Source organism: Acomys russatus, chromosome 1 (genome assembly GCF_903995435.1).
Source record: "Acomys russatus chromosome 1, mAcoRus1.1, whole genome shotgun sequence".
Classification (NCBI taxonomy): Eukaryota; Metazoa; Chordata; class Mammalia; order Rodentia; family Muridae; genus Acomys; species Acomys russatus.
This window is the reverse complement of record NC_067137.1, coordinates 75,288,224-75,304,986: the sequence shown is the minus strand read 5'-3', so window position 1 is coordinate 75,304,986 and position 16,763 is coordinate 75,288,224. Positions and strand designations below refer to the sequence as shown.

General features: G+C 40.6%; 1 protein-coding gene across 1 annotated transcript; it reads left to right on the top strand.

Annotated features, from left to right (window-relative positions):
• Window positions 1-1,362: 1,362 nt before the first annotated feature.
• On the top strand, window positions 1,363-16,488 carry Fkbp3 (FKBP prolyl isomerase 3). Its single transcript, XM_051146814.1, has 7 exons — window positions 1,363-1,529; window positions 5,271-5,372; window positions 6,968-7,075; window positions 11,194-11,329; window positions 12,420-12,487; window positions 14,233-14,330; window positions 16,181-16,488. Exons 1-7 carry the CDS (start codon window positions 1,422-1,424, stop codon window positions 16,233-16,235), a joined length of 675 nt encoding a protein of 224 aa, XP_051002771.1. The 5' UTR covers window positions 1,363-1,421; the 3' UTR covers window positions 16,236-16,488.
• Window positions 16,489-16,763: the final 275 nt, after the last annotated feature.

The following is a 16,763-nucleotide window of genomic DNA, read 5'->3' as shown; positions in this document are numbered from 1 at the left end:
TCTCTGTGTAGCCTCAGCTGTCTTGGACTTGCTTTGTAGACCAGGCTGGCTTTGAACTTAGAGATCCACCTGCCTCTGACATTATCGAATATTTAAACCCGAAGGTGAGAGTAGAAGCAAAAGATAGAGTTAATTAATATTTTTCTCCATTTATGCTGAGGAAAATGCAGTCTTCTGTGTTAGAAATGGCAATCGGTTATTTTATTTTTTTTTTAATTTATTTATTATGTATACAGTATGCATCAGATCACATTATAGATGGTTGTGAGCCACCATGTGGTTGCTGGGAGTTGAACTTAGGATCTCTGGAAGAGCAGTCAGTGCTCTTAACCGCTGAGCCATCTCTCCAGCCCCCATCAATCCGTTATTTTAATATTTTGCCTGTTTCAAGAAAGTGAATGTGCTCTGGCTCTATTATATTCACTGAGAAACTAAAACACGTGTTTGCCGTGGGGTTTCTTTTTCTTTTTCCTCCATATGCTTCTGTTTCACACAGGATCTTGCTGTGAGGCCTACTCTGGCCTTGAATTCGCCATGTAGACCAATATGGTGTCCTGCCTCAGCCTGTAAGGAGCTATACAGGATCCCATCAGCGTATACCTGCACTATTACATAATAATTACAGATTTAGATCAGTAAGTGTCAGTGTGTGGTTGTTAGTAGCTTTCTGCTTCAAACTTAGGTACCAGTACAAATCCAATACAAACCTGTTCCCTCAGTTACTGAAGCAAAGTACAAACACACCATGTGGCTCCCGCTCTCTGCCACTCTCACTATCGAAAAGAGGTATTTTAAGTACAGTTTCATTAGATTGTTTCATTCAGGCTTTTAATTTTGTAGACAAATATCTGTTGTTTGGTTTGGGGAGATTTGCATTTAGTTTTGGGTAAATTGTTTTGATGGGCAAGGACTAAGTCAATTCAGATGAGATTATGGTAGAACTCGATAAAATAAGATGGAAAACCGGAATGGTGTTATTTTTTTTTTTTTAAACAGCTTACAATCTGTACCTTAAAGACATGCATGGTAGTAAGTAAATAATAAACAAGTGTGGGTAATGACTATCCAAGAAACGCCTCACAAAGCATCAAACTAAGGATGTCTGACATCATCATTGCATTCAGCTGGGGAACTCAACGAAGCCCTCCAGCACTGACGTCACTCTAGCCCACATTCCAGTCTCCTCTAGTAGGAAGGCAGCTCCAGGCCAGGCCTGGGCAGAGTCTCACAGGCTCACAGAGGCAGAAGCCCCGCCCTCTTAGGACATGGCGCATGCCCAGATCATGCTTCAGGGGCGGGGCCGGGCCCCTGGCGGAGGCTTCACCCCCTAGAGCGTGACGCAAGCCCAGGCCACGCCCCAGGGGCGGGGCGGCGCTGGACTGAGGCGGGTTGGCTCAGTGCGGCGGCGGCAGCAGGGGAAGATGGCGGCGGCTGTTCCGCAGCGTGCATGGACCGTAGAGCAGTTGCGCAGCGAGCAGCTGCCCAAGAAGGACATTATCAAGTTTCTGCAGGATCACGGTTCAGATTCGGTACCAGAGGCATCTGGGCGGCCGGGCAGGGTCGGCCTGGGGCCGCTTCACCCCCCGGAGTTGCCTTACATCCCGGATTCCTCGGTGCCCCCGCCCTCGCCTTCTGTGGCCCGCGGGTGCTGGCCAGGCCCAAGCGGCCCGCGTGAGCTCGCACCCTCTGGCTCCTCGGGCTGCCCCTGCTACAGCGGGGATCGGCCGTGTTTCCTAGGGCAGGCGAGTGAGCTGCCGTCGTAGTTTTAAGTCTCATTTGTGTTCTGTGAGGGCCGAGCACCTGAGAAAAAGGAACCTGAGTCGTTGGCCTCTGAGGCGGGGGCGAGGAATCTGGAGTGCACGATTCCCGGGCGCGGAAGGCTGGCCACTGGGAAATGGGAGGGGTGTAAAGTGTGTGGGAACCTCCTATGCATCTTGCTTGTCTTACCAATTTATCAAATACCGAACTATATATAATCTGTGCTTTTCAAAAACCCATATGTAACTGTTTAACTTTTTTGTTACCAGATCTCTTAGAGGATACCTTTATACTTAAGGGACTCGTGTGGTTATTTTTATACTATGGACCTCTATGGTTATAAGCACTCAGATTTGAAAATTGCTAGTTGTATAATGCAGTTTTCAGCCTTGTCCCCACTTAGCCACCCATTTGTAGTCACAGGTTATTTTTGTCAGACTTGACTTTTTGTCCTTCTGAAGTAATCATTCATTCCGCCCCCACCTTGATTTTTTTTGGGGGCGGGGGGCAACGTCTCACGTCCTGACTGGCCTCAAACTCCTGATCCGCTTGCCTTCACCTCCCAAGCGCTAGGGATAATCTTCATGTGTCACCATGTCTTGTTCCCTACCTCGTTAAATTGTTTGATGATACACGTTGTTGTGCATCTAGCTACCACTTAGAAATAGAAAGTGCAGCCCGAATTTGGCTTTCTTCAGTTTCTCAGATTCTAAAATGTCAAAATATGGAGTGCTCTGTGATTCCATACCCAGCTTCAGCCAAGGAAATGCTTTTGATAACACCCATTGAAATGCATGCTTTCTAGTGATCATCACATACCCGTTCCTGTTTTTACATTCTACCATTTAACGTTTTTTAAAAAGTTTCTAGGCTCTTTTGAAAAGACTGTATTTTCACTTAGGATCTTGTGGGGGAGATTCAAGGACTCTCACACTGCCAACTCCTTGCGTATGCATAATTATCCTGGCGTCAGAAGCCAGTGTTTAGATAGCATGTATAGTAAGAATAAGAACCATGTTTGAATATACAAGGGTGAACAGGCAAAGGCCCCTTTGCAAATAGACCCTTATGCCAGGCTAATGGATTTTTTTCTAGAGCCATTATGATTTTCAGCAGTAAGAGTAGCGGGCATTCGCGAACCTCAACACTGCACTACTTTTACACTGTCCTTAAAGAGCTTATCCGAAAGTTGACTTTAATAAAAATATGTTTTTTGTTACTTTTAGACTCTTAGGTTAAATTGACCTGACGTGGACAATTTCAAGAGACTTGGAACATCATAATAGTTTTGTAATAATGCATGTTCCCCAGTGATCATTCTCTTAGCTAAATTAGTTTATGGTCATTATTTTTGATAATCACAGAATAGTAGATAGTTATATTTCAGATGTTTTTCTGGACTCCTTTCCAAGAAATCATGGGGGTGCTGAAGTAACTGGTTATTTCTATATAACCAACTTTTATCTCCTTTTGACGGTCTTGTTTGTTTATTTGTTTTTTAGAGACAGAGCTTTTCAATGTAGCCTTAGTTATCCTGGACTTGCTTTGTAGACCAGGCTGGCCTCGAACTCACAGTGATCCACAAGCCTCTGCCTTCCTGAGTGCTGGGATTACAGGCATACTCCACCATGCTTGGCTTTTTGCCATTCTTTTATCATGTATTTGATAGGAGTAGAGATCATGGTGGTGTATACCTTTAATCCCAGAGGTAGAAGCTGGTAGATTTCTGAGTCAGCCTGGACTACATAGTAAATTCTAGGCTGGCCAGGTGTACATATTGAGACCCTGTGTAAAAAATAAAGTGGGAAGGGAGCAAAGTGGGGAGGAAAAATGGAGTAGTGACAAAAAGTAGTTTTTTAAAAACAAACAAAAAAACAAAAAAACAAACAAAAAACCTCATAGGTGCAGAAAACAGCTTTAAGAAAATAAGAAATTTTAGAGACCAGGCTGGAGAAATGGCTCATAAGTATGCTAAGAGTTAGGATGCCCAGAATGACTGAAGCTGCAGGCGGTAGTGTGTGCTTATCATCACAGTGTTCCGTGGTAAATGAAGACTAGAGAATCCTTGGAAGCTGTTAGGCCAGCTAGCCTGTAAGAGAGCACCTGTCTCAGTGTGAAACAAGAACCTCCACCTAAGGAATTCTGAGTTCAGCATACCATACATGCTTTTTGGGTGTCTACAGACACACACACACACACACACACGAGTTAATTTTGTTTTTTTATTTTTTAATACACAAAATTTTTAGCCCTCACCAGACTATGAATTGATTTTGTTAAAAATAATGTTGCTTAATTTTTTTGTTTTCTTGAGACAGTCTTACTGTGTAGCATAAGATGGCCCAGAACTCTCCATCCAGCCTCAGCCTCGAAGGTGCTTTGATATTTTACATGTATTTATTTATTTGTTTGTTTATTTATTGGCTTACTGTGTCTGGGCATAAGTGTCCCAACACTTGAGGACAGAGGACAGCTTGCAGGACTCTACTCTCTCCTACTGTGCATGACACATGGATTGAATTCAGGTCGTCAGACTATCCTCTAGGCCAAAAGCTGATTCTTTTGAAAAGCTTTGTCTCTAGTCTACATAAGACCTAAGACTTTAGTCCAGATATTAAGACTCCACATTCCATACACTATCCTTGCCAAATAGTGTGTTGTAGATAGGTCAGGGTATCCATTCCCAAATTGGCTTGAGGCTCCAAAAGGCATGCCAAGTAGCATTCTACCAGGAGGAGCTGCTTCTAGTATGCTTAATGGTTAGATATTATTTTCTGTGTATTCTGTAATAGGAGAAAGGTTATAATGAATCTGTCTCCCACGTGTACTATAGTTCCAGCTCTTTAATACCTGATATTTTAAAATCTGTTTTTAAAGAGTGGGATATAAGCCGCATGTGGTGGCACATACCTTTAATCCCAGCCCTAGGGAAGCAGACGCAGGTGGATCTCTGTGAGTTCTAGGCCAGCCTTGGTCTACAAAGGAATTCAGGATAGCTAAACTACATAAAGAAACCCTGTCTCAAAAAACAAACAAATAAGAATGGGATATAAAATACAGTGTTTATTCTAGTTCTTCATTATTACTATTGAAAACATAGCATCTAGCACAAAAAGACTATTTCTGAGTTTCTTGCTTTTGATATAGGGTCTTACTATCTGGCCACACTGGTATTGAATTCCTGAACTCAGGGGATCCTCCTGCCTCAGACTACAGCCCCATCGGCATCACACCAGGCTTCATTTTCTTTTCTTTCTTCGTTTGTTTCTTTCTTTTCTTGAGACAGGGCCTCAAGTATCTTAGCCTATCTTAAACTCTCGGTGCCAGGATTTTTAGGTGTGCATGACCAAACCCAGTTTATGTGGTGTGTAGAACAGACTCAGGGCTTTATGCATGCCATGTAAACACTCTACCTTCTCAGCTACATCCTCAGCTCTAGACTCTATTTTCTAATTTTAGATCCTTCCTACTCAAGGGAAAGTGTTTTAACTAATGAGCTTTTTTCTTTGTAGTTCCTTGCAGAGCATAAATTATTGGGAAACATAAAAAATGTAGCTAAGACTGCTAATAAGGACCATTTGGTGACTGCCTATAACCATCTTTTTGAAAGTAAGGTGAGTGATAACATCCTTTTAAGAGACTTTCATTTAGAAATTTTACTTCTACCAGGCATTAGTGGTCAACTTTAATCCCAGCACTTGGGATGCAGAAGCAGGTAGATCTCTGATTTCGAAGCCAGCCTGGTGTACAGAGTGAATCCCAGGACAGCCAAGGCTATAGAGAAACCCTGTCTCGAAAAACCAAAACATAAAAAAATTAAAAATTAAAAAATTAAATTCACTTTTCTTTGTGAAGAACAAGTTGGGTTTTTTTCCTGTGATCATAATAGGACTGTCTTTTCTCCGTGTGTGTGTGTGTGTGTGTGTGTGTGTGTGTGTTTTGAGGCATGGGTTCTCTGTGTAATAGCCCTGGCTGTCCTAGATTCACTTTGCAGTCCAGGCTGGCCTTGAACTCACAAAGATCATCCTGCCTCTGCTTCCCTAGTGCTCTGATTAAAGGTATGTGCCGCCACACCCAACATAATTGGACTTTCTGTCATATCAAGCAAAACTAATGTATAACATGGTTGAGTGTTTGGGGTATTCTTAAAAGAACCAGGTTTTGTTGTTGTTTAGTATCTACCCCTATAATGTGAGACATCAGTTTTTGTTTGGTTGGTTTTTGTTTTGTTTTTTGAGACAGGGTTTCTCTGTGTAATAGGCCTGGCTGTCTTGGAACTCTCTTTGTAGACCAGGCTGGCCTTGAACTCACAGAGATCCGCCTGCCTCTTGCCTCCAAGAATGCTGGGGTTAAAGGTGTGCATCACCACTCCAGGCTCAACAAATTCTTATGTGAATCCATTTAAGTCAGTTGGCATTCTCTATACTGTTATAACAGGTTGTTAAAGAATTTAGATGGTTTAGAAGGTCAGATGTTAAGAAAAATAGATTTTGGGCTGGAGAGATGGCTCAGCAATTAAGAGTATTGTCTGCACTTTCAGAGATCTTGAGTTCAATTCCCAACAACCACATGGTGGCTCATAACAGTTTATAATGAGTTCTGGTGTGCAGCTATACATGCAGGCAGGATACTGTATACATAATAAATCAATCAATCTTTAAAAAAAAAACAGTCCTCCTCTAAAGGCTGGGCGTGGTGGAGCACTCCTTTAATCCCAGCACTCTGGAGGTAGAGGCAGGGGAACGCAGATTGCTGTGAGTTGAGGCCAGCCTGGTCTACAAATACAAAGCAAATCTGGGACAGGCAAGGCTAATACAGAAACCCTGTCTCAAAAAAACCAAAAAAGAAAAACAGATCTTTAAAAGTTACTTAATATTTGTTTGCTATGAAGTGATCATCAACTACAGAACATTTTATTGAAGGAGCTGAGAGCAGTGTACATCTCTCTAGCCTGGGCTGCTTGTCTTAGGTCATGGTGTTTGTTTACTTATATTATGAAATGGTTTGATGGTCATAATTTATTGACTTTACATTTAAATCAGTAATGTCTTTGTTTTTAGATGAGCTTCTTTGGTGGCATACTTTTGTTTGATTTATTGATAGATAATATGTCTTCATTGGGCAGATGTTTATTGAAAGGAGGGAGATCTATATACTCTTCCTTGTTATTAGCTTCTCCTCGGTACTAACATTACAGTGTTTTTTACAGCGTTTCAAGGGTACTGAAACTGTAAGTAAAGTGTCTGAGCAAGTGAAAAACATGAAGCTTAACGATGATAAACCCAAAGAAGCCAAGTCTGAAGAGACTCTAGATGAGGTTTGTATATAATATTTTTACATTTCTCTTTTTCTTTCTTTGTTTTTTCTTTATATAGAACTAAGGATTGAACCTAGGACTTCACACTTAGTAGACAAGTGCTATACCATGGATCTAACCCCAAGTACTTGTTTTGATTTTGAGAATGTCTTCACTAAATTGTGCAGGCTGGCCTCCATCACCTGACTAGCAGGGCTTAAAGGCCTGATAAGGCTCCATCCCCAAGCCTGCCTAACATCTCTATCTCTTGAAATAAACTAAGGCGTGGTTGAATACAGCTACTTTCTCAGAGCTAAGCTGTGATTTGGACTGTACTGACTCACTGTCCTTAGTATAGAAATAAACTAAAGAGCTGATAGCTTCTGGCCAGAGCTCCCAAGCTTTCTGAACTATTTTAAGAACCTGATTCTGTAGCCAAGTTGGGCTGAATTAAAGAAACTTCCTTTTAAGTTATTTTTAGCCTTTCTAATGAACATGGTGTTCCTGGCTGTGGAAATAGTCCATGCGTGGTTTCAGGGTATGGGTTCATGTCTAATCTTTCCCAGACCAAGTTTTATGTTCTCTTAAAAAGTTTGAAGAATCAGATAAAGTCATCTGGGGAGGTTGGGGGGAGGGGGTGTTGGAGACAGAGTTTTGTTTCGTAGTCTAGGTTGGTTTCAAACTCTTGATTTTTCTATCTCAACCACCTGAGTACAAGAATTGTAGCTGGGCATGGTGATGCACGCCTCCCAGCACTTGGAGGCAGAGGCAGGTGGATCTCTCCATGCCAGCCTGGTCTACAAAGCGAGTCCAGGAAAGCTAAGGCTACACAGAGTAACCCTGTCTTGAAAAACAAACAAAAACAAAAAAATTAGTAAATTACTTCTAGAGTGCAAGAATTAAAGGTGTGTGCCACCATGCGCATCTTATATCCCATTCTTTAAAAGCAGACTTAAAGTATTAGGTATTAAAGAGCTCTTAAGTTGTGTTTTGCTGGTATTCCTAATACTCAGAGGCAGAGGCAGGTTTGTCTACAAAGTGAGTCCAGGACAGCCATGGCTGTTACATAGAGAAAACCTGTCTAGAAAAACCAGAAACAGTCTGGTGAATCTTGTTAAGACCTATAGCTTTGACATTAGTTTTTGGCATAGAAGCTCTATGAATACTTAATTCTTGTATTTTTCCTGTGTCCTATAGTAATAAGGCTCTCGTTTTATTAAATGGGGAACACTGAAGTCAAATATGTGCACTCCCTCTTCCTAGATCCTCTCACTGAACCTGTATTCATCCCTGTTGTGTCTATGCTTATACTTTAGAACTACAGGGGGAAAACGGTGAAGAAGTGAGCAGAAAGTGTTCATTAGACTTGGCCTGAACTCATGTTGTTTGGTTAACATGGCCAAAGTCACAAGAAAGTATTCTAAAAATCTGAATCCAGTTTGTTGCTGTCATGGGTACTCATGTGGTTCACAGGATTTATTTCTCTTAAAAAAAAATTATGGGCTGGTACAATAGCTCGGTTGGTAAAAAATACTGACATTACAGGTTAGAGGACTCTTGATTCCCTAAAATTCATATAAAGCCAGATGGAATAGTCCCATTTCCTGTAATTCTTGCTCTCTAAGGAGATGGGAAGCAGAGACAGAATCCCCAGTTTGCTGTAACCCAGGCTGCCCTTGAACACATGAACCTCCATCCTTAGTCTCCCCAAGTGCTGGCATCATAAGCATAGGCCACCATGCCCAAATTAGGCTTGTTTGCTTAATTGGTTTGTGTTTTGTTACAGGAGGGGATTAATTTACTATTTCTTTGTTGTTGGATGCTGTCTTGGGCTGTAGGATGTTTAGTTGTTTTTGTCAACATGACGATACTAGTCACATGGAAAGAGGGAACCTCCATTGGAGATTTACAGCCATCAGATTTGCATGTTGGGGCAGGTCCAAGGTTGTGTAAGCAAGCTGAAAAAACCAGTAAGCTTTTCCCCATTGGTTCCTGCATTGACTCCCTTCAGTGATAAGCTTTGATGGAGATGTGTAGGTGAAATAAACCCTTCTCCCCAAGTTGGTTTTGGTTTTGTGTTTCGCTGTGTAGTCTTGCCTTTGGTGATGCCTGCTCTGTAGACCAGGCTGGCCTCATACTCACAGAGATCCACCTGCCTCTGCCTCCCAAGTGCTGGGACTAAAGGCGTGTGCCACCACTGCCCAGCTTGCTTGCTTTATTTATTTTAATTGTTTAACCTTTATTTTATGTGCATTGGTGTTTTACCTACATGAATGTCTCTGTGAATGTCAGGTTTGGAGTTACAGATAGCTGGGAGTTGTCATGTGGGTGCTGGGATTTGAACCAGGCTCCTGTAAGAGTAGTGAGCACCCTTTACCGCTGAGTCATCTCTCCAGGCCTTCCACCCCCAAGTTGTTTTTGATCATTGTGTTAATCACAGTCATAGCAACAGAAAGCAAACTAGGACAATGTCCCTAAGCCCCTCCCACTTAATAACAATTTAAAATGTCTCCAGACAATATTGACTTCCTGAGGAAGCAAAATTCCTTGTATAAAGCCTACTAATGCATAATTGTAATATAGTGCTAGAGAAATGGCTCAGCAGCTTACTGGTATGTACTGGGAAGCCTGACACCCAGATTTTGACCCCCAGAATTCACGTACAAGTTGAAGTAGATAAATCTTGAGAGATGGCTCAAAAGTTTGAAATAATTCCTTCTTTTCCAGAAGGCCTGAGTTCAGTTGCCAGCACCCATGTGGACAGTTCATAACTACCCAACTACCTATTACTCCAGCTTTAGTGGGTCATACTCTTTTGGCCTTTAGTCACCCACAAACACTCAGATAAAAATAAACCTTGGTAATGATGTTAAGAGAATCAACTACACAAAGTAGCCTCTCACTGACATGTACATATACACACTAAAATTTTTTAATAAAAAAATTGCAACATATGAGCCAAGCGAGGTGGCGCATACCTAGAATCCCAGCACATAGTGAGTTCGAGGCAGGCAGATCTCTGTGAGTTCAAGGCCAGCCTGGTCTACAGAGTCCAGGACCGCCAAGACTACACAGAGAAACTCTTATTTGGGAGGGGTGGTGGTGATGGTGTCTTTTCCAAAGAGACAAACCATAAGCAGTTTAACTCAGGTTTTGAAAGTGAAGGAATCTAGAGCCAAGGGAGGCATGTGTACATAATAATTGAATGCATGACTTGACTAGCTACAAATAGGTGAGGAAGAAAGATAGAAAATACTATTTTATTCATTTCAAAACTCAGGAATCAACTATATTTTAAATCCTTGATAACTAGCCTTGCTACTTGTTTTAAAAGATTTGCAGACTAAAAATTATTTTGGACAATGCAGATCCATCTCTAAATATAGAAATTGTTAATTTGCATGACTATTTTTTACCTCCAAAACTTTCTGTTGTTTGAGATATGATCCCGGCTTATAACTCTAACTTGACTTAAACTCATAGATCTGCTGTCTTGCCTCTGAGTAATAGGATTAAAGGCGTTTGCCACCATACATAGTTCCATCTAAGATTTTATGGAGTTATATTCAGGCTGTGGATGGAGGCATCACTAATCTTCATTTTCACTGGATATGGTAAAAAATATATATATATACAATTATTGGTGCCAATACAACTCAAATTGGTAGTGGTAGGACTGTTACAGTACCTTAGGAATTTAGTATTTTTCTTTTTTTTAATTTATTTATTTTAATTTTATGTGCATTGATGTTTTGCCTGCATGTATGTCTATGAGAGGGTGTCAGATCTTGCAATTACAGACAGTTGTGAGCTGCCTTGTGAGTGTTGAGAATTAAACCTGGGTCCTTTGGAAGAGCAGTCAATGCTCTTGACCACTGAGCCATCTAACTGAGAATTTATGATATAGAATAATTAACATAGTCATGCTTTTAAGAATTTTAGTTTCCAAGATGTTCTAAGTAATGACATTACATGGCCTTGAATGTGAATTTTATGCTTGTCATTGGTTGACAAGGTTTCTTAACTCACAGATGTTGGCAACAGTTAGTTACTCTGGCCTGACTTTAGTAACCATTAGTTACAAGTATTTCTGTCACCTTTTAAAAAGGACATACATAACTATATGCATTTGTTTTTAGGGTCCACCGAAATACACAAAATCTGTACTAAAAAAGGGAGATAAAACCAACTTTCCTAAAAAGGGAGATGTTGTTCATTGCTGGTATACAGGGACACTCCCGGATGGAACTGTTTTTGATACTAATATTCAAACAAGTAAGTGTTATCTTTTGTGCAGTAAACAGATGAAGAGATGCAGATTCTTTTTGCCATTACTTTTCCCTGATGTCTTTTGTACCAAGATTTTCTCGGGAGTGGGTTGTTAGCTGGCTAATCTTCATCATTTGGCAAACAAAAAATGAGCAACTTGAGGAAAGCTTTATGTCTGTCTTAAATCTCTTAAAACTACTAAAAGAGGTTTAGTTTGGCTCTCAGTGGTGGCACTCCGAGAGCACAGTGGAACTGGCATCTGCTCCGCTACTGGTGGCACTTGTGTGGCCATCATTGAGGGAGGTCAGTGCTCAGCTTGCTTTTGCTAATAGTCTACTCTTCATTTATCTACTCAGCCCCACAGGAGTGAGGGACATGTTCCTGTGAAAACAGCATTAATATTATGCACATAATCACTTCTTAAAGCTCCTGCAAACCATAAAACAGCAACATTGGGGACCAAGTCTCTGTACCATGCCAGTAAGGAAAGACAGTATTCAAACCTAGCAGTGTTCCAGAATGCTTTTTAAGCTGGTGTGGTAGCTCATGCCTTTAATCCTGGCACTTTATAGTCAAAAAAGCAGGAAATTCATTGCAAGTTCAGGGTCTTAAGTCCTGAGTTTGAGGCCAGCTACATAGTGAGATTCAGCACAGCATGCTACTTAGTGGTCCTGATCCTTGGCTTTCAGTTGTGTTCACCTTTGATACTACATGCAGCTAGCTGTAGTTCATGGTGTGTGTGTGTGTGTGTGTGTGTGTGTGTGTGTGTGTGTGTGTGTGTGTGTGTGTGTGTGTGTGTGTGTGTGTGTGTGTGTGTGTACACTTTAATATACACCTCAAACACGTTTTAAGATTACTTTTGTCCTGTAATCCCAGCACTCAGGAGGCAGAGGAAGGTGGATCACTGTAAGTTCGAGGCCAGCCTGGTCTACAAAGTGAATCCAGGACAGCCAAGGCTACCCAGAGAAACCCTGTCTCGAAAACAAAACAAAAAGATTTGTATCATGATTGGGCAGTTCTTAAATACCTAATATTAGAGTTTAGAAGGTCATTAAAAGTATATAGTATGTGATTAAAAGGAAATTTTGTTTTGCAGGTTCAAAGAAGAAGAAAAATGCCAAACCTTTAAGTTTTAAGGTTGGAGTAGGCAAGGTTATCAGAGGAGTAAGTAAATAAGGGTGGCAAATGAGTCCCTAGGTGTTCTAAACACATGCTATTTGTTGTGTAAGGTTCTGAAAAGTTTGGATTGTGGGAGTGGGTTGCAACTTCATGATGCAACACTTGCCTAGCATTGTAAGATCCTACCTGGGTTAGATTCTAAACACATCTTAGTTACTATTCTGTTGTTGTGAAGGCACCTAACCAAGGCAGGTGTCTTCCATACAGTTCCAAAGGCTTAGTCCATTAACAACATGGCCAAGAGATTGAAGACATGGTGCTGGAAAAGTAGCTTAGATCTTTACATCCTGATCCACAGGCACTAGTCAGGAAACTGGGCCTGGCATTGGGCTTTTGAAACCTCAGTGCTCAGGCTGGAGAAGTGGCTCAGTGGAGCACTGGCTGCTCCACCAGAGGTCCTGAGTTCAATTCCCAGCCACGACATAGTGGCCCAGAACCATCTGTAATGGGATAGGATTCCTTCTTCTGCTATGTGTAAAGATGAGCACTCATACACATAAAATACATAAATAAATATTAAGGGAAAAAAAACCTCCAAAGCCCACTCCAAGCAACACACTTCTAACAAGGCCACACTTAATCCTTCCAAACAGTTCCATCATCTGGGGACTATGCATCTAAATATATGGATCTACAGGAGACATTTTCATTCAAACTACCACAACACAGTTTTTAAGTCCAAGAACTGGGGTTGGAGATACTGCAGAAATAATCTTTGAAAGTCTGTATACAGACTTTGTAGTATTCTTGCTGACTGACCTGGTACAAGTTTTCTAGGTGTTAATTTCCTCATCTATAAACTAAATCCTGGACCCAGGCTTGCTTCCTCACAAATCTTACATCCTAGCACTCTATAGGCAGATGCAGCTAGATCTTTGAGTCTACACCTCAAGTTTTGGCGCAGCCAGGGATACATAGAGAACTTGCCAAACTCCAGAGATGTAAGTAGTAGAGAGCATAATTTAATATAGTAGGGACTCCTACAGTAGTTCCTATGTATAAGCTTACATTTACTGTTTTTATTACTAAGATAATACTGTCAGAAAACAGCCTTAACTTTCACATTCAAGATTTTTGTACCATATATAATGAAAACATCTATTCCACTAGAGCACTTATAGAAACAGGAAATCTTTGAGACAACAGTATGCTTAAAGCGCAAGCATATGAAAAATAACTAAATAAACCTTTCTTGGTTTTTCGTGACAAGGTTTCTCTTTGTAGCCTTGGCTGTTCTGGACCAGGCTGGCCTCAAACTACAAGCATGTACTACCTTGCCTGGCACAAAGTTAAATCGTAAGAAGTTGGTCTTATGTAGGATTAACTATTACTACAAAGTACTGAAGAAATTAGAAGTCAGGTTGATAAATTTCTCAATTTTTCATGTTAGTGACCACCCCTCAGAAATTAAGATGGTGACATCCAAAACGCTTACTAATGTAGCTACAAAAATATGACAAGCTGCTTTCAGCAGAAGGTGCCTACAAAGGGAAGGGATACATAGAAAGACCAGGTTCTGTCTCAAAACAACAAATTTTTGTGTTCTGTATGCCTTGTGTATATAATACTATAAGGAGACTAGAAGTTTCTCAGAAGCTGGAGGTACAGGCAGATAGAGCTGCCTAACTTCTGAGCCATCCCTCCACCCCAAATAGAATTAAAAAATAGGTGTATCTGCTGTTTAGTATATTCACATGTGTTTTGAAAATTGCCATTATTTTTGTTTTTAGTGGGATGAGGCGCTCCTGACTATGAGTAAAGGAGAAAAGGCTAGACTAGAGATTGAGCCAGAATGGGCCTATGGAAAGAAAGGACAGCCTGATGCCAAGTATCCTTTTTCCTTTATAGCACACACTCCATATCTACCTCCATCCCACCACCAAGCCTTTCAACCTGAATTATTTTAAAGAATGTATGTGCATTAGTATTTTGCCTGCACGTATGTCTGTTACGAGTGTTAGATCCTAGAATTAACAATTGGGAACTGCCATGTGTGTTCTGAGAATTGAATCTGGGTCCTTTCAAAGAGCAGTCAGTCCTCTTACCTACTGAGCCGTCTCTCCAGCCCCCTAAATTAGACTCTTTTTTTTTTTTTGGTTTTTGAGACAGAGTTTTTCTGTGTAGCCTTGGCCTTTCTGGACTCACTTTGTAGACCAGGCTGGCCTCGAACTCACAGCGATCCACCTGCCTCTGCCTCCCAAGTGCTGGGACTAAAGGCGTGTGCCACCACGCCCGGCTTAAATTAGACTCTTAAAAATAACATGGTACAAGAGAGAATGCCCACAAGCTATTCTTGGATTTCCATTTGCATGCTGTGGTAGATACGTGCTCACAGACACAGACATATAAATTTTAGTAATTTTTTAACGACTACCTAGGTGTGAAAATGCTAAGCCAGCCACTAAGTCAAAAATCCTTTCCAGGTAGTCTTCCTCATAGTCAGATGGTCATGTATCTGCATGTCCAATGTGGATAACACCCCTTGTCCTGCGCAGGCCACAGGCATGTGACACCAATGACTGGCTAGTGTTTTCTATTGATGCTAAGCAGTCAAAATTTTGTCTTCATGGGGCATGGTGGCACACGCCTTTAATCCCAGCATTCAGGAGGCAGAGGCAGGCGGATCACGGTGAGTTCGAGGCCAGCCTGGTCTACATAGTGAGTCCAGAACATCCAAGGCTACACAGAGAAACCCTGTCTCAAAAAACCAAAAAGAAAAAGGAAAATAAAAATTTTCCTGATTCTTCCCCCCACCCCCCCACTTTTATGATAGGATAATACTATGAGACTAGAAGTTTCTCAGATAGGAGATAGGTAGATAGGATGCCTAACTTCTGAGCCATCCCTCCACCCCAAATAGAATTAAAAAAGATAGGTGTATGTTTTAAATTACAAAATAGGTCTTACCAAGTGAAAGTTTACTTCATCTTTTAGAGGTGTCCCCCCTCCCTCCCCTTTTTTGTGAGGAGATCTTCTCTAGCTTTAACCTTAAATTTCTAATCCTACAGGTGTGCGAATCATTTATAAGAATGTACTGTGGTTGAAATGTTTATTTCAAGTTGTAATGCCCATACATAAAATTTTGTGCTACAGTGTCATTTAACTGAAAGATAAAGCTTAGCAATGGAACAAACACAATAGTTTACCATGTATAAAATGAAGGAGACATTGGAACGGATAATATTGTAAGCATTTATTTATGATTACAGTGTTTCCGTGATAGGCTGTTTGTCAACATTTACAAAATGCAGAAAGGCAATCAATCTGATAGTTAAGTGGGAAAGTAATCTTTAGCTGTTTGATATAGGGATTTGTGAAGGATAAGGAGTAAGATTAAGTCCTCTCTGTAATATTAAAAAAGTTAAATTCATCTGGTGTGAAAACATCAAAAGTTAGTAATAGATGCCATGTTCTGTCTCATACAAACTTTGATTCACTTAAAGTAGCAATCTTCGTAAGTTATTGGCTAATTTGGTAGCATTAGTTTTGTATCCAGGTAAGAAGAATGCTTGCTGAAACTTGATTTTTATGGTTTCTATTTATTACTAAGTATACCTTTAGTAAATTAAAGCTACCCTGAGTCAAACACAAACCTCTTCCTCTTACATGAACTGGAACAGTCTTCCTGGACTGATAATGAGCACATCTCATCAGATTTTCCTTGACCCTTTCCCACAGAATTCCACCAAATACCAAGCTTACTTTTGAAGTGGAGTTGGTAGATATTGACTGAAACCAGTGCTTCAGATCAGCAATAATAAGAACTTGATGTGACTAATTAGTACTTGTTACTATTGTCAGGGAAGAGTCAACCAGAAAATACAAGGCTTTAAAGCTTGTTTACTTGATCTCAATTTTTGAGGAATGTAATCCCCTTTAAGTCTCAGATATTTTACTAGAGCTATGTAAAATATTAAGAACTTCTTTTCCTTTTACCTCATAAACTAAAAAGCTCAATAAAGATGTCATGGATTGTCTTGATTTAATTGACTTGTCTTGTGTTGTGGTATTAATATTCTGATTAAGTAAACAGACTATGGACTTCAAACAAAGAATGTAACTGCTAATCATGGTAGGTAGGTAGCTTTGTCCAGGGCATTTTTAAAATACTAGCTCATGGTGGAAAAGGTCAATGGCATGGAGCTTGAAAGTATACTGGAAGATAATAAATTTTAGAGAAAGCTTTTTAAATCTGTATTTAGTGTATGTGCCTCCCCCAAATGAATTCATAAACAATTGCTGCATGAGTCTTTATTTTTAT